At 43.3% G+C, this 26,229-nt stretch overlaps 1 protein-coding gene across 1 annotated transcript in view; it reads left to right on the top strand.

Annotated features, from left to right (window-relative positions):
• The first annotated feature begins 3,085 nt into the window (after positions 1 to 3,085).
• Positions 3,086 to 26,229, top strand: part of palm2akap2 (PALM2 and AKAP2 fusion) — a 60,063-nt gene continuing 36,919 nt past the window's right edge. Inside the window, exons 1-3 of the mRNA XM_076079450.1 lie at positions 3,086 to 3,136; positions 13,314 to 13,394; positions 17,287 to 17,408. Of these exons, the coding sequence (XP_075935565.1) occupies positions 3,086 to 3,136; positions 13,314 to 13,394; positions 17,287 to 17,408 (254 nt within the window). The remainder of the gene's footprint in view (positions 3,137 to 13,313; positions 13,395 to 17,286; positions 17,409 to 26,229) is intronic.

Here is a 26,229-nt window from a genome sequence, read left to right as displayed (position 1 = left end):
TGTAAGTTCAATATTCCCTCTCCTTTTAAGCTCTGTTTTGGTCTCAACTCCTCAGAGAAATATCTCGCACTAAATGCTTCACATGTTCACCAGCTAGTCACTAACTTTGTCTGTCTGCTGGTTGGTGTTTGGGCAGGTAGTGAGTGGTTCATCAGAGCTTTGTCACTGAGAACAGCAGCTTGGGCTATAAAACCAAAACAACGAGCTGAAAGACGCTTAAATGCTCCACAGAGCTGAGGGGAACTTCAGGGTCAGGTGATGATCATCTGAATTTAATAAAAATATTGATAATGCAGCTTCAGACAGCGCTCATTTACCTTGTCAGAAAGCCCAAAACAACAAAAAATTGCATTTTTAAGAAAACTAAAAAGTGTCAAAAATCTCATAATACAACACTTTCTTAGCTGAAGGGTTGAATGGTCAAGCATATTTGAACACAGCCCAGGTTAGTAAGCTTGAACTGAAACAAAAACTAGGTGTTAAATCAAACAAAATAAAAACTATATTAAATATGTTCTACAGCTAACTTTAGTTTGGTTTTTAACGATACCACATATAGCAGAAATACTGAATAAGGAAAATACATTTTTACTCCCACGCACAAAAAGACAAACTTTGCAGCAGATAAAAACAATGGCACCACTCCTGAATCCATATCTGCAACCCTGCATACGGTATGTGTCTATGTGCATTAGTTTGGAAATAATAAAACAACAACTTATGGAAACTAGCTGAGGGCTAAAAACGACAACTTTGATTTATTTTCTTTCTAGTCTTTCAGCTTCCCAGAAGCTTCACAGGACAAATGCTCTCCAGCTGCAGTTATTTATTGTACACTTTATTTTCTAATGCAGAAGCTGCTATGTCAGTGTGTGTGTGTGCGTGTGTGTGTGTGTGTGTGTGTGTGTGTGTGTGTGTGTGTGTGTGTGTGTGTGTGTGTGTGTGTGTGTGTGTGTGTGTGTGTGTGTGTGTGTGTTACATGCTTCTGTATTCCCTAAAGAGTCGGCCAAGACTGCTGCTGCTGTTTCTCCTTATAAGGATGTCTGCTTGTGGAAGGAGGGATGAAGAAAGAGGAGAAAGAGGAGGACGGGAGGGAATTGAGGAAGAGGAGGAACAGAAAGTGTGAGGACAAAGTCGGAGGGACGGAAGGGGCGACAGGTGGAAGACGAAGCGGAGCGGGTGCACGGAAATGAGAGGATGGGGAGTAAGGGAGTCAGGAAGGAGACGAGGAGGGATGAAAAGAGAAAGGAAAGATCTAAGGAAGAGTCATTTGGAGGAGTGAGAGTTGAAAGGGAAAGAAGACCGAAGAAGTAAGGAGGGATGTAGGGCAGAGTATGTAGGAACGGGAGAACTTAATGTATGGAGGGAAGGATGCGAGTGTTGGGTATGGTAAAGTAGAGACGAATGTCAAGAAACAGGGCAGCAATGCAGCAAAAAGAAAAAAAGGGGAGGAAAGGTGCATGCGAGAGATGTAAGGAAGGATGGAGGCAAAGAACGAAGGAAAATCAATATGGTTGCAATAGAACAAAAATAATAGGAGATGCAGAAGAAGAATGCCTGAAACCCAGGTGAACCTAGAGAGTTAAAACAGGGAGAAAGAAAATTGGGACACAGTTAACAGTGACCCATTTACACACACACTCTGCTTTTGTCTTTGTGTGTGTGTGTGTGTGTGTGTGTGTGTGTGTGTGTGTAGATATGAAGGTGTGTCTTGCCTTTTAAAGAGGTGTTTTTGCAGTTTGTATTCAGAAAGATGGTCCACTTTACCAAATGCACGGAGTGACACAATTATCTTCTTTTTTTCACTTCTATCCTGCTCCTGTTTTTTTTCTTTTTTTTAAAATAAGAAGGCTTCTATTGATGTCTCTTCTATTGAATGAAAGGCGCTGGAATAAATGTATGACCAGAGTGACCAGAAATAGAACATGAAGAGTCAGCTTGAAGGAGTGTTTGTGTGTGGGCGACATCGCTGCGTGCGGTCTCACAGGACTGTAATAAAAGAGCAGAATATCTCAACAAAAAAACAATAGTAACATGCTAAAGACAAGTTTTGGCACTTTGTCTCTTTTGGCCTGTGATTGGCAGCAACTAAAAGCACACGGTAGCATAGCAATAGCTCCTAGCAGCAAGCAACTCTTTCAACCAATTACCATATGGGTGAAGGCTGGGAGGAGTTTGTTATGTCATAATGCTGTGGGTCCAATTGGCCAGTGAGTTCTGTGCCGAAGCATGACGGCAAGGTTTCTTTTCCAGGTGTTCAGTTGTCATTGTCACTTCCTGTTGTTGTCGATACAGTTTTGGTTGAGGAAGTGTATGTATATTGATCTACCGATGTATCAAAGTAATAATCTGCCTTCATCCAAGAGGTAAGAACATGTAAAGCTGTTGGACTGAAGAAAAAAATAAATAATTCAGTCTTCAAACTGTTAATGTTCCATTTCCCATAGTCTCATATCAGCCTTCAAATATGACAAATTACTCCTCTGCTTCCTTTTTTCCTTACTTCGGCAATTCTTCTTTGCTCTTCCTCTTTCGCTCCCTCGTCTCCCTCTCTTCTCACAACCCCCCCCTTTACCTTCATGCCATAACTTCTCTCTTCCTCTGCTTCTCTCTCTCTCTCTCTCTCTCTCTCTCTCTCTCTCTCAGCTGCTCCTCCCAGCTGTTTAATCACACATGGCTCATGCCTAAAAAAAGTGAGTGAGGGAGGGAGGGAGGGGACAAATGGGAGGAGAGACAGAGCGCAACAGAAAGAGTGGGTGAGAGAGAGAGAGAGAGAGAGAGAGAGAGAGAGAGAGAGAGAGAGAATGCGAGCAGCGGGCCGAGTGTGAGGCACATGGCCAGTGACTGAGAGATCTTTGCCTCCCCTCAGTGTGAGCTCCTTCTCCCACTGTCTCTCTCGCTCTGGTTGGATTACTGCTGAGGAAGGACCTCGTCTGGATACTCCTCTCTTCCCTCACTCCTCTCCTCTCTGCCTCCCTCAGTCTCTCGCTGAAGGGACCCCGGGCTCTAAAGTCTTCCCAGATTCTCACGTCTCTTTCTTCTCTCCCCCCCCCCCCCCCCCCCTCTCCCCTGCTTCCCCCTCAGGATGTCGTGTGAGGAGGCTCAGCTCCACAAAGAGAGGCTGCAGGCCTTGGCGGTAAGTCAGAGTGCATTTTTAAAAACTGTGTGCTTTTTGGGTTTTTTTTTTGCTTCTTTATATTTCTTTGACCTTCCGTCTGTTTGTTTTTTTGCTGTCTGTTTGTCTGCGAGTGCTTTCGTGGCTCACCATCTCACCTCGACTTCATCTCTGTCTGTCATTCACAGTACAATATCATGCCGAACTGTCTGGCACCTCCTGAAACTCTGTTAGTCCCTCTCTGCCTCCTTCATTAGTTCCCATGCTCTGCCAGGCTCTCTCTGAACTAGTCACCTTGTTCATTCATGTTCCATTCACAAAGTGATCTGTTTTTCGTCTCTTCGCTCCATACCAAAGTTCAAGTTTATTGAACGTTGCCTGATGAACTCCTGTGACGGAAACGGTAGAGGTGCTGCACATCACGGTGACCCCATGGCTGCTAATTAAGTGTGGAGCAGCGGCGGTCTGTCCTGGTGTTTTTATAATGGTTATGAAGCCAATCACCTATAACAGATGAACCTAAACATGAACTGGAGATAAATTAGCTCTCTGTGTTACGCATTCCACAAGTTAGCTGGTGGTCACCTACCTTAGCTTCTGTGGTGGGACGCTAAATGCTAACCAATGTGACAAAAGCTTCTTTTTTTGATCACAATTGCATCATTGCAGTTTTTTAATGGTTTGATTAAAAATAATTAATGAGCTCAAAGTGTTGGGAGCCCTACTTCATGACATCATAACCCCCGACATCCATTTTTGTCACACAAAACAAAGTGATTTCCGTTGCACCGATTGTAATGTGCCTTGCTTCTTCACTGCTGCAGTGTTTGTCTCGCTGCTCTTGTCCGTTTTTATCTTTCATCCATGTCTTTTTTTTGGGTGAACCAACTCTGAGGAAAGTTGGTGGAAAATCAGCTCTGTTTTTTTACTTTTTTTTTTTCTTTTTGGCGAGATGTCTGAGGTTTTTTATCTCAGCCGCGAGGCGGTCCAGAATACGTTCGGATGCTCGCCGTCATGTTTCACGATCACGGAGGCATTCGTTGAAGTGCTCGCTGCTGATAGGACTTCACAGCAACGGTTAGACCTGGATTCTCTGCCTGGGACTAAATTTGGCGCCAGCGAGCAACCACAGCATACCACACACACACACACACACACACACACACACACACACACACACACACATTCATACACACAAGTGGGGTGAACAGCAGCACCAGCAGCAGATGGAGAAACTATTTTGGCCACATCGAAACATGGCAGCCATACCAGGCTGCATGTGCTTAAACCAGTCAGGCACTTAAGTAAAGAAACAGAGTGGGAAGCTTCTGACAGTTGTGAGCACAGACGAACAAGCGTTTCTGTTTCTTGCATCATTCTTGCATGTGTATTGGATCAAACACTGGAAAAATATTCGATTACGGTATCGTGTAAATGGGTTTTGGTTCGGTGCACGAAGCCAAGAATAACAACAAACATTGCAGAATATTCTGGCGGCAGCTGTCGTGACGCTACGGAGAACGTTTCTATCTAGTCTAATTCTATCCTGAAGTACAATCAGAGGTCCTACTGGAAGTGCCAAGAGTCAAAAGTAAAAGTTTGTCTCCCTCAAATGAGCGTCTGCCTCGTCTCAGCTCTGTGTGTGTGTGTGTGTCTGTACACTATATCAAAGACAATAAGGGGCACTAATAGCCTTCAAGCCCTACCGGGACACTTAAATAGAGAAGGGTTACTATTACACTAATAGTACCAACAACCCTCTAAGCGCTCTGTAAGCCACGGACTCAGCCAAACAGCGCAGGTCCAGTGTAAATACAGGAGCCCAACAACGTTTTCCAGAGCATCTCGCAGGGAAGGGGAAGAATCTTGTAAAACCTCTTTCGACTGCCAATCAAAAGCAAGCGTTTCCTAATCCGGCGGCAGCTTCAGCGCACCAGAAACACTGGATTCAAGTCGTTAAAACTAGTTTATATGGTCTCCCACAGACAATATTTATGAAATAATGTTTTCCTTGTCTGTTCTGAATAAGTATTACTAAACCCCTGTAGAGAGGTGTACAGTACACACACACGCACGCGCGCTCACACACTGTGTCGGGTCCGCAGCTGACATGCTAATGATTTCATCAATAATTAATACTACGAGACCTCATCAATACTTCAGCAGATCTCGGTGCCAAATTGGAAGCTTCCGCTAAAATCCAGAGCCAAGTGTTGGACATTTCATCTCTGTATCTGAGGCGCCTGAACACACAACTGCTGAATCTGACACTGTTTTAAATTAACAAGTCATTTGGGACTATGATGGTTTGAGTGTCTTTGCCAGGCTTCATCTATTGAACCGGATCAGATGAAAATCACCGTCAGGTAGCAGATTGTATTGTTATTTGTGACAGAGACTGGTCTGTTTGCTGTGTGGCTCATCAATAAGGCATGCCCGTAATGGCTGTGAATCAGCTTTTTTTCTTTTCTTTTTTTAAGCCTAACAAAAGGACGACATACCTCTCTGCTCAATCACAGCAGATAGTGTTTACAGAAAGTCCTCTTTACAATTGCTCTAAGCACATTCAAAAATTACTTATTTCTAGTTTCAGGCTGTCTGTCCGTCTATATTTCCTATATTCCTATATATGTGACTTTTTTTCTGTAAGCACATTTCTATTTCTTATGAATTATTGAAGGTGCAAGAGTGCAGCGAACCCTGTGTGGCATCTTTCCGCTTCTGCACAGTTCAATTACAGTTGGTTCACTGCTGCACTTTCTTCACACCATATCTTGTGTTAAACTTAACTAAACTAGATGTAACACGGCGGAGATGGCTCTCTTTTGTGAGTTCGGGGCTGAGAGTTTGTGCCATCCGAACTGAATTATTTTTTTAATCACTAATTGATTTGTTTTCTACATAATAAGATGAATCGGAGTGTTAAATTCGGTACAACAAAGGGTTTTAATCGAAGAGTTGATCAGCGAATCGGCACATTTTGTCCGCAACACTTGCAAACAGACAAAGATTCCCACAGTCTGATAGTGATTACGGCCTCGTCGGCCGCCAGCGGTGCTAGTTTCCATGGTTGCTAATTGGCCAGATTAGGGAACAGTTGTGATGTCATGTTGTTAAATTCAGACCTGTAATTGGTGTATTATTAACATGTAATTATAGCCGTTGGATGGAGTGCAGCCTGGTCAGGACCCCCCAAAAAAACAGATTACGCGTGTGTGTGCGCGCATGTCTGTGTGTGTTCACCAAAACCCTGCGTGTGGTTTTGAGACCAGCCAATGAATGGTGAGTGCTTCGGCTTTCTAATTAGCTGTTGCCCATCTGGCAAAATACATACACAAGCGTGTGTGTGTGTGTGTGTGTGTGTGTGTCTTTGCATGCATCCATTCACTGACTTCTCTGTAGTGTCTGTGACATGTATACACAGATGACCTCAGCCCTTTGGACTCTCAGCTAACCCTACAAAACACACACACACACACACACACACACACACACACACACACACACACACAAGGCCGCAGATCGTCTGTGGCCAAGTCTGAGAGGAATTAGGAAGTGGTGCATGAGGATTGATATAATAGTGCTGTGTGTGTGTGTGTGTGTGTGTGCGTGTGTGTGTGTGTGTGTGTGTGTGTGTGTGTGTGTGTGTGTGAGTGTGTGTGTGTGTTTGTTGGAAAGACAGAGAATGAGGAAACGACAGCTGGGAACAAGACAGAGACTATCGCGGAGATATTTCACCGCAAAAAAGAAAAACCTCCATGCTTTAATTAAACCCCTGTGCCTGTTTGTTTGTGGTTCTGCTCTTTTTTAACGATCCTGCAAGACGAATGTGCAGTTATGAATGTTTTTTATTACCCACAGTTTGATCTCTTTGGGTGAGCTACGTGAAGTAATCTGTGGAACTCAGGGTCGTTGTGGAAGCCGGTCAGTGCTCTGGATCCTCTTAGTGAGGTCTGACAGAGGGAAGTGAGAGGGGCAGGGTGAAGGTCGAGGGGGGGGGGGGGGGGGGGGTCCTATAGCTAGACCTTGGCATGCATCAGATTTGTGACTGTGGGATGCAGCGAGGGCCGGCATAATGGAGGTAAATAGAGTGGGGGGCTGGGCCGCCTGCAGGAATGTGTAGTTTCAGTTTGTGCAGTTCACTCACTCATAGATTGACGTATTGGCAGCATTTTAACACTTGAAAGCAATACGGACAATATCGATTTTAGGTTGCCACAACGCGGTCACTTTTCTACTTTCTACTTTAAGCTGTGATCACAATGTTAAACATACTTACCCCTTTTTTCTGTTTTTTCCCCTGCCTTTAGGTTTCTGTTACTGTGAGTGCACATGGTATGCTAATCTTTAAAAAAAGTCAAACATTTTAAAAGCCTTGAAGGACATGTAGCAGCTCTCACAGTTGTCTTACAGATTGGCCTTTAACTTTCTGTCATCTGCTTTTATTTGTAGCGATTGTATCTGCTTTTACAGCAGGTAGCGGTAGTTGGATAGACTGTTGCAAACTGTTAGCGTCTGTAGGAGATGGCTTGTCAGTTATTTATCGGACGCGTTGGACCAAAGCAGACACTCGCCCGTAACCGTGTTTATATGCACTTATCTGAGGTGAGACTGAACACAACTTTCCAGCCCTGGATAAGTGCAGCTGATTCAAATCTTTCCCGCCTATATAACAGACGTTCGCCAACTTTTTGGCTTTTGTTTAGTTAACACGGGATCTGGCTTATTTGGTCCAGTCGACTGACAAGAAAAAATCTGTTGTCAGATCAGCCCCCGTCTGCTCCATTAAATTGGAAATACTGCATATGCAGAGGGCACTATGACACGATGTTGGTTTATGATAACTCACCGGAGTCACTGCGTGAGTTTTAATGTATATAAAGGTCTGACTGCCCAGAACGTAGTTGCTCAAAAGGCTTCCTGAATTCTAAAGGTTTGGAATATTTGTGGGTTTTGCCAACTACCATCTGAGAAGATTTGGATCCTATAGAGGCAGGAGTGGATAGGGTGGCCGGCGGAGGCCTGGTTTATGGTCTTCAGCACTTTATGGGGGTGGGGAGTGTGCTCGGGGCAAAGTAATTTCAACGGGGGGGTTTGGTTTGTTGGGTAACAGGGGGGTCTGGGGCACGCCCGGCATTACATGCCGTCTAAAATTAGCAGCAGCTGTCTTCTACCTACTGGACATTCTGGGGTTTGTGTGTGTATGTGTGTGTGTGTGTGTGTGTGTGTGTGTGTGTGTGTGTGTGTGTGTGTGTGTGTGTGTGTGTGTAAGGGAGTGGCATTAGGGTTCACAGAGACTTGAGACCAGAATGCAGCTCTCGTGGGCACTGCTGGTTATCCTCCTAATGACGGATACGCAAGCTGCGTTGTTCGTCGACTCATTAAGTCGACGATGGGGGGCATTAAAAGATTTTGTTTGTGTTTGTGTACGTCCACGTGAAGGTATGCATCCTCGCGTCTCTCCTCAATATGGACACGATGAGTGTAGTCACCAGCTGCCGCTGTCGCATGACTACGGCAGCCAAGACATTTTAGCCATGTGCTACGTCTGCATTTATTGACACCGCCATTGGCTGAGGAGTTACCGGGTTAGTGCTCTGTTCACTTTGGAACCCACAAGTTAGCATTGTGTGCGGAGGACATCACATTCCTACTAGTCACCGCTCAGGGCAAAGCGGACACAATCATAATGTAGGTCCGCAGGTCTTTGCTGTAACTACAGGATACATTTTCATCACATTTATAGATATCGGCTCATTGTTCACACTCACAGTTCTTCTCAGCACAGTGAGTGCAGAATCAAACCCGTGACAGTTAAACCCACACAGGTCCATTTCTGTTCTCTGAGTGTTCCGCTGAATGGAAGATGATCTCCACAGCGAGATGTCTCTGCTGGGTGTGTCGGGCATGTGCAGAATGTGACCCGTGTGATCCACAGCTCGCGTCCTGTTCGCAATCTCAACACCAGCAGAGCTTCAGATCCGACATGGTTGCATCACTGCTTTGTCAAATTTTAATCACGTCTCTGTGACATCATGCCGAGGGACGGGGAGCTTATGTGTATCAGTCAGCTGTTTTGTAAGCAGGGGTGGGTTTGCAATCAAGTGCTTGCATGTACAAATGAAAACTATCCAGTCAGTATATGGACACGTGATAAGAGTTCAATTTTATCACATCTACTGAGGTTGTTTTTGTTTTTTGCCTTTTATCTCATTCTACTACGACTTCCATAAAGAGAAAAAGTTATTTTCTTGAATTTATTTTTTATTTAACCCTTTTTACTTCCTGGTAAAAAATTCTGGACGTTATTGTGTACTCGGAGGCATGAATGAGAAATGCATCCAGTAAACCATGTTGGATTTTTCGACCTTCCAAACAGAAGCTTTCCTCACAGATATTCTGTTGAATGTCCCGCTGTGTACGTCGCACAACAACCGTGAATCCTCCTTTTAAGTCTGGATTTTGTTCAATGATTCATAGGCTGCATTCATACCAGTCAGACATGACTGGTATGAATGATTGGCTCCTCTGTTTCCTGTTTATTGTCTAGAGAACGAGGCCTTTTCAAATCTTGGGGGCATTGTACCACAATGATGCTTGAAAGTGTGAGTGTCCTCTTAACAAAGAGTACTCTTGCACCATTTGTTATTGCTGAGAACATTCAACAAAATGGAACCCACAAACACAAGAGGTTATGTTTAGAAATGGACATCAGATCGTTTCTGGTGAAGAAGAAGAGTGAAAGTTCACCATGCTGAACTCCTGTTTACAGGAACTGTAATTAGATAGTGTGATGAGGTTTGACCCCCCCCCCCCCCCTCCTCTCCACTGCCAAAATATTTAACCTTGTGGGATGGGAGGTTACTCAATTCTGTGTAGTCCATGTGACTTTTCATTGGCTTCTGAAGCAAAAAAAAAACATGACAGTAAAAATCTCCAATGGGGCTTAGCCGTTTTAAATATTAAACACGGAATTCTATGTTAGTGTCCAACTTTTGGGATGGTGTCAGCGGTAGTGGGGAAAAGTGATGTCCGCTGTATAATAGCTAAGCAGCGGGCCAAGTGGGGCCAAACACGCAGTGAGTCAAGAGTGTGGGAAGTCATGAGTGTTTGGCCAGGAATGTCAACATATTTTCCAGAGGAGGAGGATGTGTTTCTCTGGGATGAAATACAGTGAACAGAGCACGACTCAGGGTCTCTCTCCTGCCTATTCAGCTGTAAGGCTTTCATCTTTCAATTAACTCGGCAGTTTCAGTTTGTTTTTTTAATCCTCTTCTGGCGGACAGTGAGACACTTTTTCAGAGGAACTCTATGACCCCATGGGAGCTGAAGAGTCCTCCACAGTTTAACTCTTGGCACTGGAACCTAACTTAAGTCAACATTCCTATTCATCAATTTGTACAAGTGCAGAAAAACTAAAGAAGCACTATATTAGAAATCCAATTTTTTACAGATAATGTGAAGACATTGTTCACTTTTTTGCATACAATATGACCATTACTAAAACTGGAGGAGTTTGCAGTAGTTGATCAGACTTCCTCGGTATCGTCATTGCCAGATTCCATATCTGTAACATCTGGATCTCTTGGAAATCTCTGAGTATATTTCAGGAGGGAATTCCAAACTTTGACGAACAACAGCACTTAACAAGCAATAAAGTAGTATGAGTAAGCGGGGCCTTAACCTCTGACTCTACATTCTGAGATATGTTTAATTTATGCCAAGCATAACTGTATTACAGTTTTCACAGAAGCAATAATTGTCTTCTCCCATGTGAGATAAAGTGTAAATTGGACGACATTGCTGAAAAGGTATGCTACAGCGCATCCTACAGTAGCTGTACTGTATGTTTGCTTGGATGTATTTGATTGGTTTCCGCAGAGTGTTGCAAGATTATGTTGCATTGCGCTCCATAGAGCCTGTGTCAGCTTTTTTTTCTTTTACCTCCTTTTGTTTTGTGTTTTTTCCACATCCCTCTGCAGTGGCCACCCCCGCTGCTTTGCCTCATGTAATGAATGAAGAGTCTGTGTTATCTGCCGCAGAGCTATTGTCAACTTAAAGGTCCTTCAGGGCTGTTTAGTAACCACCAATATCAACTATTTGTACTATGCAATACTGTGTTTTAAGCAGGGATTGCCCATTCTACAAAACTTGCTTCCAGTACTCGTTGATTTTGAGAATATATTCGTACACTATCCATGTGTACATATTTGCTTTTTTGTTTCTGTGGGTGTGTATTTGCGTGTGTGTGTGTGTGTGTGTGTGTTTTGCCCATTCCTCGACCACATGTCCTTACAGTCCTTGACATCTGGGGACCATCCATACCTCTGCTCGGGCTCTTTGACTGTATTTCACAAGCCATGGGAACCACTGCTGCGTTGTGTGTGAGTGTGTGTGTGTGTGTGGGGGGGGGGGGGGGGGGGGGTGTACATATGTGGGTGTACATGTGTGTGTGTACAACAGAGAAAGAGAGAGATGACCTCAGGTTTTGAACAGATGTTTTCACAGCCTGTGTGCAGCTTCGTGATGTGTTCTTCCAACTGGTCTATTTTTCTCCAACATGTTTTTTGTTTTTTTTTAGGAAAGATTAGACCTGACTGACCTCTTCTACTCCACCACTCTTTGCTGGAGACCCTTTTTTTTATCTTCTTTTGGGGGGGGGGGGCAGGGGATCTTTAGGGGGTCAGCAGTATATACCACATGTACTATTGATGATGGAGTACATCAGTACATCATCTGAAAACTGCAGCCTGAAGATAAATTTGAGATGCAGCTGTCAAGCTTTTCTAGTCATAAACTGTCATAAACACTGTGTTTCGTTTAGGCGCCTATTCAAATGTTGAAAGTTTAGATTGTTAAAGGGCTTAGAACATTATGATGGAATTATATGGCGGCCATTCTGATACTGAATTATGTCTCATAGTTTGTGCATTCTTTGGGTTGCTACCATTTATTACACAGGTTTGGTGCAAAGAAGTAATGACCCCTCAAGAATTGATAGAAATCGAGGAACACCATAAATAGCGGTTCCCCGTACATTAGGGATTACGTTGCACAATGTCATGTGCTTTGTTTGTTTGTTTTCTGATCAATCAATATCTACTCCGTTCTTTTTTTATGTGTCCACTACGACATTCTGCTTAGCTCTGTCCTTTCTGCTTTGCTATCCTATACTCAGTTTTTTTTCCACGCAGTTTCACTCTCGTTTGAGAGGTGGTCTAACGTTTATACACATTTTGGGGTTTTCTCTCATGGCTATATTTAGCCAACAGGAAATGTCCCAGAAATCCTCGTTCTGCTCCCCCTGAGTGAGAGAGAGAGAGAGAGAGACACATCTACAGTATCTCATGCCCTTCAGCCCCAAACAGGGCTGTCCTGGGATCTACTTTGTTTGTATTCCCATGCATTTTCATCACAGCGTATTCAAAGATAGTGACTCCACACTGCCTCTGTCTGTTGAGGATTTTTTTCAGTTTCAAACCTCCCACTCAGCCTGCTCCCTGCCCGGCCTCCAAACATCAGCCTCATTCATCTCCACATGAAGTAAAGGATTGTTCGCCCCACCCCAAGTTCAATCTCAACGCCATTTAGAAGCTTCAAGGCCTAATCCCTCCCCATTTGGATAGCCTGTCCCCCTCACCTCTCTCAGTCCTCCATAAGCCCTGACCTCTGACCCCTCTAATGCTTCACTTCTTTTCAGCGTACGCCCCTGGATCGTTTTCCTCCAATGAGATCATTTTTGTTTATGATCTACCCTTTCAGAAACATATTCTTGAATTGGAATCCCAGCTTCAGTTTATAAATGTTAATGTCTAGTTTGCTCTGCTGTTGAAACCATTGGAAACACTGGGAAGTCGCTTCACCCACCCAATAGACTAAACAAGACTGCATCAGTTTAAATTGAGTCGGACGGAACATACTGTGTGAGAGGCCATTAAGTCTCTGCTCACCTTTAAATTGAACGGATGAAAACCTTAATTGGCCCGAAGGGACGTCGTCTTGCCGATGATGAGCATTAACAATAAAACACTCAATCAATACACCGGCGTGCATTAGTGCACCATCATGCTCAACTTCTTCAACTCCGTTTTTTTTTTTTTTTCACTGCCCGCCCATAAAACAGAATAAAACGTTCCCACTGACAGTATACATGTGACTTGTTCTGAAAGATAATTTGATTTAACTTTTTGTCCTTTAGGAGAAGCGAAAATGGCAAACTGAGATTGAAGAAAAAAGAAGCCAGCTCGATGACCTGGTGCTACAACTACAGCATCTCAAGGTTGTGTGTGTGTGTGTGTGTGTGTGTGTGTGTGTGTGTGTGTGTGTGTGTGTGTGTGTGTGTGTGTGTGTGTGTGTGTGTGTGTGTGTGTGTGTGTGTGTGTGTGTGTGTGTTCCATAGGAATACATAATTATTAAAGGGTTATGGTGAAGAAAGCATTTTATGATCAGCAGGAGGATTTAGGATTCCTCCGTTATGAGATAATGGACTGCATATTCATTGCCTGAATATGTGATGACATATTTACAGTTTGATCTACAGCTTGGCTGAACATTGTAAAGGTCTGGGCTACTATGTATGTGGGAGATAAGAGATGAAGCATTGTTTCAGACTTGATGTTACAGTCACTTTCAGGTCAGATATTATGTTTCGGGTGAGATAGGAGTGAGGGAAGGAACAGTTCTTGCCTTGACCTGAAATGTCAGAGAGAGTTAAAAGAGACAGTGTGCTCTCAAAGATGTGTCATGTGCCTTCCTTTACAGTGTTGCTCTATTCCTTGCATGCTGCTTCTACACGTATACGTGCATGTGCGTTTAATCACCTGTGTGCAGCAACGTGGAAGTCAGTTTCTGACTACCAGTTTCTGGTAACGAGTCCAATTCCATCGAAGCATCCGAATCTCAGTGCTGCCGGTGTGCGGGACTCTGAGAGTTTCCCCTGGCCGAGCAGGGCGGGCTCTCGATGTTTTCTTTTTTTCCAGAAAAACATTCGAATCCAAACGCACATAAACACATCCCCATAATAATTACTGCCAGCCGCTACCGCTGAGCCAAGATTGTGTTTCGAGTAAACATTGATTTGACGTTTAAGTGCGTAAACGGGGGACACTGCTGACGGATGGTGAGTTAAAAAAGAAGAAGAAATGAACAGCTTGCAGACATCATTAATTTATGTGTTGTGCTTGAACCTTTCAACCGATGAAGAATCAGTCCCTTGACCTCGCGCCCTGTCAGGTGGAGACGCACCAGATATAGTCATCCCGTACATTTTCGTATTCACGTCTTCTGCTTATGACGTTTATGAACTTTGATTTCTATTTCCCCGTCATATTTTTAGAACACATGCGTGAGTAAATCTGAGTTGCCCTTTTGGCATACAACACTATTGCAGGCTAAGGGAAATTGTTTGGAAAGTCCTGCCGCTCTAAATTCAGTGCAGATGCAGGGTGGGTTGGAAAAACTGTATAGCCAGCTTTAATATTTGCAATAAAAATACATTCCATTCTCCAATTAGAGCCTTTAAACACACGTGGCATGAATGACTCCTATATTAAAATAAGTTTGATTCCTACATGCTGGTGTTTTCCAGCGTTTAACACCCACTTGTGGAAATATCGACAAAAGAGAAACGATTATTAAAGCCATGCGCACAGTGTGTATTCGGCGTGCAACCAGTAATCAGGGTTGAGCTGTAGTACCCGCCTTCTATCACAGTCTTGAGTCCAGATTGCTACAGTAGGGGCCCAGCTGCAAAACATGTGTTCTAGTGTAACTGACTCAGCACTGTCTGGATTAGTAACTTTTTTTAAAGTTTATTTAGAAGCTTAAGAAGTAGGAAGATTTTCTCCACACATGAAGAAACACTTGCACGTGCAGCAGTTTATCACAAACATTTAAAAACCGACACATCTGGAGAGACGTGGTTTTCACTGGGCAAGAAGGGCATGAAAACATTGTTGTATGAAAATATCTAAAGTAGAGTGGAGTAAAAAGTACAATATTTAAACAATAAAGTGGAAGTTGAAATTAGCATAAAATGAATATACTAAAGTACAAGAACCTAAAAATTATACTCAAAAAAATGTACATGTTACCATTGCATTGCACAACCCTCCTGGGCAAGTCAACATAAAGTAATTACAAGCTGTATTTTCATAATAATTCAGCCAATATCCAGTTAAAAAAATAAGCTTTTTCCGCTTGCACTTGATGCCTTTATTAGTTATCCGGCGCTGGGGAGATGACAGGAAGTGAGTGGAGAGAGATGGGGAAAGATGTACCACAGTTCATGGCTCGTGCTTTAACCTCCAGGCCACGAGAATGCCCCACATGGCTTGGCGTCCGGTAGCTCCTAGCTGTCTCCTGTCTATTCCCTTTGTATACTTCCCATGCTCCCATGAGAAAAATTTTAAAGAAGTAACACACATCATCTAAATGCACCATAAACAGAGAATGGAGCCCCTATACAGAGTTTAGTTTTCCTCCATACAACACCAACAGGCTTGAACTCCAGATGTAATCAGCATCTGGTCACACAGTCCCATTTAATGGCCATTACCTCTGAGTGCCACACGGCCAAGGCAGCATGAAGCAGGCTTTGTGGTCTTCCCTCCAGAGACGTGGTGGCCTGGGAGAGGAAATGGAGACTGGAGCCCAGAGATTTGATAAGAACCTCTTGGCTGGCATGATACAAGCCTTCCAGAATGGAGGCGTTGATCTGAGTCTGGGACCATGTAAACATCATGATGATTTCAGAGTTAAGTTATACCCAGCGCTTTCCGTCCAAGCATGGTCTCCTCAGTTTATGTTTGATTTTCTCTCTAGCAGTTCTAGCATTGTGGCGATTTGATGCTTCAAAATTGTTCAAAATTGGTTATTTCAGTATCTGAAGAATAGCATAGATCCTCTACGCACACCCCCCAAAACCTTTTCCTTTTAAAAGATTCCAGCTCAGAGCAGTTGTGTGTTAAAGTTCAACAGGAAGTGGAAAGTATATTAAACAGTGTGAGGGTGAGAGAGCAGAGAGCGAGGCAGAGGAAACAACTGGCTAATTATTCAACAGAACTTTATCCAACACTGTTTTGTTGACTTCTTAAATGGTCCAAAAAAGCCTTTATTTACATGCGGTTATTCGTCTTTGTGCGGTAGTACTTTATTGTAGTTAAATGATAACATTCCACAGGCAGGTCAGAGGTCAAGGTTGGCTACAGGCCAGCATCCTCCTCTGGTTAAATTATGTTTTCTTTACCCCCCACGTACAGAATAAGAAGAAATCCATTCAGTCTAGTTGTGCAACTTGAGTCTCGTTCAAAATGTTTCTGACTGACAACTCCAAATTAGTGATAAACAAGATCTATGTGAGGTGAGCTTGGCTCTGTAGGTGTGTCGCAGCCACACTCGAACAAACAAGCAAACAAACAGCCCAGCTTCCACATTCTGACAGCAGGTGGTGAAATGCTTTTGGAAATCATTTCCGTAATGTGTGTCAGTGCGCGTGTACGTGTGTGTGTGTGTGTGCACTGCTAATTGTCAGCTCTAACACCCAGAGCCAAGCAACAGTTTGACAGCAAACAGCCAAAGGTGAAGCTAAGTGTTCCCAGCTCGGCTCTGTTGTGGTAACAAAACAGAGCTCCAGACAGAGACGAGACATCGGAGACGTAAACACGCTGCTCTGGCATTCATCTTTAAGACGTTAAATGAAAGCACTAAACCCCCGTGTGATGAGACGGTCGGTGCGTTCGCCTCTGCATTTAATGCGCCGTGATGCCGACGAACATTTCGGTGTGTGTAACAACAAAACTCGCTATGTATCACCGATAACTGTAGTCCTCCTGGCCTGATGCCTCATGCTCAGCAAAGTGTTTTTTCCTGTGAGAAACAGCTGAGTGTAGAGTTTATCTGTGTTGTGTAAAAACTGTGCGCTTGTGTGGGCCTATGTGTTTGTTTGTATGTTTGTTGTAGCTGTGCTTGGCAGTCATCTCACAAATCTCCTCACAAATTAGTTTCCATAATGAAGGCCCACTGGCTGTTACTCATATGGCGTTACGGTGTTGATATAGATCTGTAACTGTAAGTGTAACGGTCACATTCACTGTCCAGCCGAAGGAGCAGGACCTCCAACATGGCTGCTCTGATATGTAACATCACGCCATGTGTCTCCGTTCCCTCCTCAGTCCAAAGCCATGCGTGAGCGATGGCTCCTCCAGGGAATCGGAGCGGAGGAAGAGCCGGTGCGGCGGAAACAGCTGGAGCAGGATGAAGAACAAGGGAAGAGGCTGGAAGACATAATGCATAGGTACGCTAACGGACACAACACTGTGACACTTTAGTTTTGGGCTGTGTTGGGTTTCCATGATAGTTCTGGCATTGCAGATCAGGTCTGACGTACACATCTGTTTTTGTTACTGCACATCTGCGTCTCTCTAGCAATGTGTAGTCTATATTATATTTCCTAAAGTACCTGGCACAGATTTTTTTTTTGCATCCTATCCACATAGTCCAAAGTGGAAATACTGTAATAATATGTGACTACATCAGTAACATACAGTATGCACCACACGCTTTAACACTATATCAAACACAGAGGACATCAACAACAGCACGCTTTAATTACATCAACCATATTTGAAGCATCAAACCAGAGTCCCAGTATAGAGCTCTAATTTTGTGCGACTAGATGTGGCTCAACAGAAACACACTGAGTACAGTGGTTAAAATGCACACACACACACACACACACACACACACACACACACACACACACACACACACACTGTAATGGGAGAACTATTGGAGGTGTGGGATGACTCTGGAATCTAGCAGTTCTGTAACCTTAGAGCAAAATCAACTTTTTTTCTCGTACACTGGTGTGAAAACAAACACCAAGAGCTACTGTACGCATACTCGTCTTCACTAAAAACAGATACGACGAAGGTTGACAAGGAATGAAGACAGAGACGGAGAGATGAAGAGAGGGAAGGAAAGATACAAGTGAAAGGAGGGCGTTACTCGCAGAGGACGAGGGGGGATATTGTGAACGTTGAAAAAAGGTGGAAAAAAAATAGAGAGTGATTCTGTGGGCACTTCCTGCGTTTGTGTCTCTGGGAGGAGCTTCCTGATTCCCATCAAGCATTGCTGTGAGATAGTCATTCCTCATTCCCCAATGAAGCCGGGGCATGAGATCACCGCTGCTATGCAAGAAGTTCCAGCCTGCTCTTTGCCGTTCTTGCTTTGTATGCTTGGCTGTTATAGTGTTCTCCATTTGCTGGGTGTTTGAATTGGGTGGGGCTACACTTTTTAGGGCTTTTTCTGTGTGTGTGGGGGGGGGGGGGGGGGGGGGGGTTTAGGAGCTGTCCACAAGCAGAACGATAAAGAAAAAAAAGTAATTAGATTTATTCCAAAGTGATGAATAAGCACTGCGAGCTCATGTGAAATGAAATGAAAAGTGCGCCATGCCTGCACACTGTGGCTTATTGTCGAGCATAGTTTCCCATAGGCACAAGACCAAACTCTATCTTACATTTAATGAACAGTATTTGTTTGCGTATGACCATGTATTCGTGTGCTGACTTTGCATAATAGTGTATGCACGGACGAGAACGCCCTTGAAAGCTCACAATATTCCCGAGAAAATTAATAGTGAAGAGGAAAAGCCTCTAAATTGCATTATTCCCTTGTGTGTTTTTGGCATGACAAATAGCAAAGGGCACCGCCTAAAGCAGCGTGCACTGTTGGCACCGCGCTGCGAAGAGCGGAGGAAAATGTGACACAGAATAGCAGCGTGGAAGGGAAGGCAGACTTCTGTCAGCGAGCACGCAATGCAGATGATTTCATAGTTCATATATTCAAACAATGGAGATCAAGGCACGCTCCGTAAAAAGTAGGCTCGTGGAGAGGCCCGGGGTCAATTTGGTCATCAGGCTTGCGCTCCACCTCCTCATCTATCAAGTCTATGGATGACAGAGTCTCTGTTAGCCAGCGGCTACTGTAGCTTATCACCAGCTCTGGAATAACATCAACATCGTAAGTCGCCACGAACACCGGGATAACATTGGCGCGGGTGTAAACAGGGCCGCAGTGAATGGTGAAAGGGAGAGCATTGTGGACCAAAGCACAGTTGTGATTGTGGAGCTGTGTGAATCACTTCATTCAGCTGCTGGTGAACAGACTGGCTGTCTGGTGCGCTTTTTTTCAAAGAGGAGACATGGTAGTTTGTGGTTTTGATTACTTACCAAAGCAATTAAAACCACAAAGATGACTGGAATGCTACGTGTGGTTTCACTTTTTTAGAGTGAAATTCTGCTTTACCCATTTAGAGACAGGCAGCAGAAAACCAAGTAAAGTAAAACTAAGTTTTAAAAAAAGAAAGTTACGATACAACTACCACATAAAAGTAAAGCTTCAATATGCTATTCAATAACCACGAAACCACCCATCATTGACTAGAAAACGCCTCACTTTCCCTGTTTGTGTGTGTGTTCTAGTTCATATTCTCCACAGACCCAAAGTTTAGCAAGGATCCGTTAACCTGGCGTTTTTCTTGCACGTTTATATATGAGCAATGCAGCAGGAGCTATTCTCAGGCGATTGCCATTGTAAACCACGGTCTCAGATGTGTCCTGAAATTGGCTTTAAGAGGAGCTCAGCTGTCTGGGATTAAACTCTCAAGGCATTCAGAAAACAGTCTCCTCCAGTGGGTGCCACAAAGTCACAGAGCACATGTGTGGGAGTCTAAGGAGGGAATTCAGTCACACAAATCCTAAACCGTGAAACCTTTTAACAAAACAGTTTTTACGCAAATAACCTTAAAGCATCAATCTGAGGAGGGAGAGCTGTCGAAATTAAAAGACTGAAGACTAAAAATGTTGTTCGTTGGGGTGTGTCGAGTTGTGAGGGCGGCTGATATTTCTGTTTAGATGTTTTGAACAGGAAGACACTGATGGACAGCTCGTGTGTGTGTGTGTGTGTGTGTGTGTGTGTGTGTGTGTGCGTGTGTGTGTGTGCGTGTGTGTGTGTGTGTGTGTGTGTGTGTGTGTGTGTGTGTGTGTGTGTGTGTGTGTGTGTGTGTGTGTGTGTGTGTGTGTGTGTGTGTGTGTGTGTGTATTTCAGGCAGAGGGTGTGCCATCTATATTTACTCTCTGCGGAACACCATCCCAGAATATCCCACAACCAAGGCAACCAGATATTTTACAATACTGATAGGGGCAGTGGTGGATAGACGGGACGAATACGGACACATTATCTGCGTGTGTGTGCTTATGTGTGTGTGTGTGAGTGTGTGTGTGTATGTGTGTGTGTGTGTGTGTGCATGAGAGATAAAGAGGGAGACAAAAGCGTTCGCAAGGGATGCGAGTGTCCGCGTGGTCAAAGTGACGTCACACCATCAGGCGGTTCCGTTCGGCATGTTTTCGCACACAAAGATCGAAACTTTTCCTCGTCACAATTCCGAGGCTTGAAACTATAATCGTGTGTAAACCCGGATTTCCGTATAAAAGAAAACTCCACCACCCTCCACCTATAAACACTTCTGAAATAAAGTCCTCTGTCTTGTAACTAAAAGCACATAAGCCTAGACGGTCTTGTCCTTCCCAATTTTATGGCTGCTAGACTAATAACACATGCGCTGGTGGACATTTTAATGACAGAAAGTGACTAAGACGTAGGCAGAAGCTCTTTTACGGATGCTCGTGTCTGTTCACGCGCTGGAGGACACAAAACCAAAAGAGTGAAAGAAAGAGGAGGCACAGCTGTATATGTCCATGGAGAACAAATGTAGTGCGACTGTGCTTTCAATGCATGAAGAAAAGCATCCATTCAGATTATCCATATGGAAAACACCTGACAAACAAAGACATAAGGACAACAGCAGTGTCTTTGTGTGGTGTTGTACTGTAAGTGCTGCCTAACCTTTTTTCCTACATATACCGAAGGCCGTTGAGCCCCGGGAGCACCGACGGAGAAAAAGAAAATAGAATACAGTTTGGAACTAAAGGCAGTTTGTGAGGTAGTTTCCCCCTGTTGTAACCCAATTAAAGGGAACACACAAAGCGATGAAGAAATAGCGTTTGCCATTGTGTGCAGGAGAAGACGCTTACTTCGCAGAGCCCGGAGGACAAACAGACATAGAGAGAGCGAATAAGAGAGCGTGGAGGCAGCAGTGGTAGTTTTACAGATATCCCTATCATTACGGACAGGCCACGTAAACAGAGAGAGAGGGACGCATCAGCAAAAAAAAAAAAGGCCCTCTCACAATGTGGCACTGACTCGAACCCGTACCCACAACGCGCTGCTTTTGGATTATTGCTCGTCTCATGTTGCAAAGACGGCTCCGTGCAGATGTAGACATCATTGTAAGGGAGCAATGTGGGTTTTATACAGCGTGCCACAGCTCCAGGACAACCGGTTAGAGGAAAAGTCATTAGGAGAAGTTTCGTTCAGTCCTTTCCATAAAGTGTAGGATCATTTAAGACATTCAGGTTTGTATTTGATTGAATACAATTAGGTTTTGTGGCGTTGATTTAAAAAAAAAAGAAGGCCACTGCAACTTTTTGTTCCTGTTTACAGAGGCTATGTAAGACTATTAATCTTAATTTCCCTGCTAAATCCTGCTGCCGCTGTGGCCTTATTTCTCGAGAGGAGATCGATAAAGTTTCATCTAATCTTGTTAAACTATTAATCAGTTACCAGATGAGAGAAGCTCTGCTCTAAACTGTGCTGAAGAGACAAATGGAGTTTGCAGAGAAGGATACACGAGGTCCAGCATGCAGTCTGGCAACAGCAAGCTATACTTATTGCAACAAAACCGAAATGAAGTGCCCCTGTATCGTGTTACATAACGTTCTAAGAATATTTGTCTTTTCCTTCACACTGGCAGGATGAGAGCACAAAAACAAGTGTGAGGCCGTTTTTATTTCTCAGCTTATCGACAATCGCACCTCGAAATGGAAGACGCCTAAATTGTACCTTTTTAAAAACACTACTTCAAAGTACAGAGTTGGTCTCTAAATGAGGCAGAGAGCAGACCAAGACACCATGACAGGATGGACTGGATTGAAGAGCACAAGATGTCTACTGTAGATAAAGTCTGATCCAACACAGTCTCCTGTTTCTTTTTAGCTCTAAGCTCTCAAAGTCCCAGGTTACAATAAACTTGTAGTAATAATGCACTTACATGTTCCACGTCTCCAAAAACCAAAAGATATTTGAGATTATGTAACTATTTTGTAGTCAAAATAAATATGTTCAAGAAGAATGGGTTGTGTGTACAGAGGAATGAAAAGGTACTCCTTCACGGCCATAAACTCAAAACACAAATGTCTTGTTAATCCTCACACTCTATTGTTTGTGATCTGGCCTTTATCCTGCACACCCTCCTTTTGGTTGGATTTTACAGTCGTATAATTTAAACCTATCAAAACTCTCATTTTATAGTCAGTCCGAATAAGAACGTCAACTTCAGAAAATACAGAGTAAATTCCCTGGACGGGCATCATTTTACCGTTATACCCTGAGGGAGCCTTTCGTTTGAAACTGGCTTTATTTGTTTTACATGAGAGCAACATATCATGATTGTGATATTACAGGGTTAAAATGCCTTTCTGTGGTTTTATTAAGAGCTTTAACATTGACAGTAATTGATCTGCTACAATTTTGATAATCTCTTAATCACTTCAGTTGTTTAATTTAAGGATTTTCTGGTTCTAAATACAAATGATAGACGGATAAATCATGAAGGGGAAAAAAAAGCTAGATACAGAAATGAGAAATATTGACATAAAAACGTGTGCTTCTTCATGAGAGTCTCACAAGCTCTTCTATTATCATAATCTGGTTTATAATGATTCAGCCGTATTGAATGTGTTATTATTAACACCTTCCCAGGTCCCTTCAACAAGTGCTACCTTAGCTGTGTAAGTGCACATAATAACAGGGGTGAGACATCACGAAGCACCACTTCAGTATAGTGTGTAAGTGCTGACATTTTACTTTATGTGACATTTATCTTATCTTAAAGTATGACTCAAGAACTATTTAATTATAACCATATTAAGTCATGGGCCATGAACTTTTTTTTTAGGTACAACTGTGGTAACTTTGCGTGTATAGATAAGTATAATTAAGTATTTATTCAGCTTGCCCTGTCATGTTGACTAAAGCACATGTAATTTGCCTTGTTGTACCCTCTTAAACTGTAAAACAATGGGAAGGATGAAGACTTGGGACAGAGATAGAAAGACACACATAGCATTTATCTTTGGTTGTGTGTGTGAATTTGTTGCCCGGGACAGTAAATCATTCATGACTAAAGTAGGACGGAACAAAGAGCTGAAGAAGCAGACTCATATATGACAGCATATTATAAATGTGCCTGTGTGTATTAGAGGATGGTTAGGGACTGATTCCAGGTACATGATACAGTTTCAATCACTGACTTTGACTGATGTGTAGAAATCTAGTGTTTTGCTCAGCTAAACTTGCAACTTAAAACAGATACTTTAGTCTGGGACTTTTTTTTAGATGTCGGCAAAATAATTGTGTGGCCAGTGTTGACTTTTTGTTGTTTCGCTGCACCGTGGTTCGTCGAGCTGTTAATGGATTCATGAATGTGTTTGCGGTCGGATGTGGAGACCAGCGATGGTCATTGCTCTTGAGTTAGATGTGGTCAATCTCCACGGATCAACACAGTTCTTATTTGCGAACCATTAATGTCACCACTTCTAATCTAATCTAATCTAATCTTAATGTCACCACCAAGAACTGGTGAAAAATGAGCAACATCAGAGGATGCATTTGTCAAAAACCCTTTACTTTCGTATTTATGAGCAGAATTTAAACATTTAATACATGGTTTATAGCTCATTAAAATGCAGTTGTATTTGTCAACAGTTATAGCACTTCTATGAAGACATGTTTTACATGAATGCAACCCTGTTTTGCTATGTCGTCATTCATTATATGTTGCTCCACCAGCCTGCACTTATAGATGCACGCAGAATGAGTCATAGCTGTTGACTAATACTTTAATAAACAAGTATATCTGCTTACAACTAAGTCTTACAACTACTATATCATTATTGTTATTAGTATTATTATTGTTGTTAAAGCTTGATATACTGCGCGTAAACGCTAAATAACTTATGATTTATGATTATAAAAACACAATGTAACAACCCCAGTGTGGTTTTTGCTTTACACCCTGATGCTGAGGAGAGTGAGTCAAAATTGAACTGCCCTATATAGATTTAAACTTCTGCTTCTCCCCTTCATGGACTGCTTGGAAAAACGATGGCTCCTTGACTCCGCCCACTGATCTCTACCTCAGCCAATCAGAGGTTTTCATCCCCCAAGCTGCTTAGCGTCTTGAAAAGTGCACAAGAACAACTCCAGGAGAAGAACGTCACCTAGAAAGCCCCAATTACACACACACACACACACACACACACACACACACACACACACACACACACACACACACACAGTATCATGCACAAACACACACGTGCGCCGCACATAAACCAGATGTCTGCTTTTCCTCTTTTCTGTGTGATGTGGAAAGGTTTGCTGCCCACCCTGGGCGTATCCATGGCAACAGGCCCTGAGGTTGGTTGACGGGGCGGGACGGTGACATCACCGGTCTCTTTCGGGACAGCCACAGAAGATAGTGACACATGCCCGACAAACGAGGTGTAAGGACAGGAAGCGGAGGGGAAGGAGGGACAGTGTGAGGTCATGGCCCGAGCTCTCTCGCTCACACACACACACACACACACACACACACACACATATAGAGATTGAGGTAACATCTGGTAGGACAGCTAATAGTTAATGTGTGGTCCTTTGCTTTGGCATAAAACCCTATTAGGAGTGGAATCTTCATGGAAGGACAAGAAACAATCCACCCATCATGTGTAGGTCTTCTCTTCTGTGCTCACAGTTTTGGTCATGTTTGAGGTTTGATCACTAGAGGGCACCAGACACAAATATGACCGGTGCCAGCATGTCTCTCTTTGCTCTGCACATAAGCTAAAAACCATACAGGGGGGTTGACGCATCCTTTCTACCTTCTGTCTTACCTACTCAATTTCCTTCACAATTTATTCTAGTGTTATTACGGATGACTTGTATGTGAATATTTCTAAAATGAGTCTTGTAGGATGCTCCTTATAAAGCAGTACATGAAGTAGCAGCGATGTAATAGGATTAGAAACCTGCGTCCTCCTCCGGTCACATTCTTGCCCATTTTGGCATAACCTCATTCAGCTTACAGGATGCAGAAGTAAAATCCATTTCCCGCCAGAAAGGGGGGGGGGGGGGGGAGGAAATGAGATAGCGAGGAGCGGGGAAGAGTAGCCACGTGAGAGGCAACGGGGCCCAGACATCTGCTGCAGAGTGAAAAGATATAAGTTAGGGTAAAACAAGACAGAGGGAATTTCAATCTGACAACGGAGAGAGTGTGTGTGTGTTAGGAAACTTTCCAGCAGAATGTTTTTGTCGAGTTTCGTGATTGACTTCAAGATGGCGGTTTGGTTTGTCTAATAATGAAGGAGGGACAGACTGTTTTGCCCCTCCTTCATCTGCAAGTATAAGATCTGTAAAGTGGGATAGTGTGACCCCACCACCTGTACCTGCTGTATATGAAGTAGTAAGTCTAGCTGGTCTGCAGACCATTCTTTTAATCAGTTATTTCATTATCAGTGCAAGTACAGGACAGATTGATTTCCATGTATTAAAGCACACAAACTTCTGACAATTCTGAGCTAGCGAACTGATAGCAAGCTAACTTGCTCGCTAAAGGAACAATACGTTCAGTTTATCCAAAAGACATATTTCTGCCATAGACTCTCATAACTGTTTGCTAACCATTTATCGCCATTGACTGTCTCCAGTTTGTTTCCTATCTCTGCTACTGTCCTGATAAAGAGTATTTTGGTTGTTTACTTGGAGATGAATTAGCTAGTACTAGCATCAACACATTTATCACAATAAGTAAAGAAGGACACCTCACGATTTCAGACGTTGTCAGCTTAATGTACAGCTTCATATTTTCAAAGGATAATGATGCATTAATTGTGTTGAATTCCACTCAGTTCTTCCCCACGTCCTGTTAGCATGCATGC

The sequence above is a fragment of the Anarhichas minor genome, unplaced genomic scaffold, assembly GCF_050575085.1.
Source record: "Anarhichas minor isolate MPS153535 unplaced genomic scaffold, ASM5057508v1 ptg000073l, whole genome shotgun sequence".
Lineage (NCBI taxonomy): Eukaryota > Metazoa > Chordata > Actinopteri > Perciformes > Anarhichadidae > Anarhichas > Anarhichas minor.
This window is presented reverse-complemented; position numbering and strand designations above follow the sequence as displayed.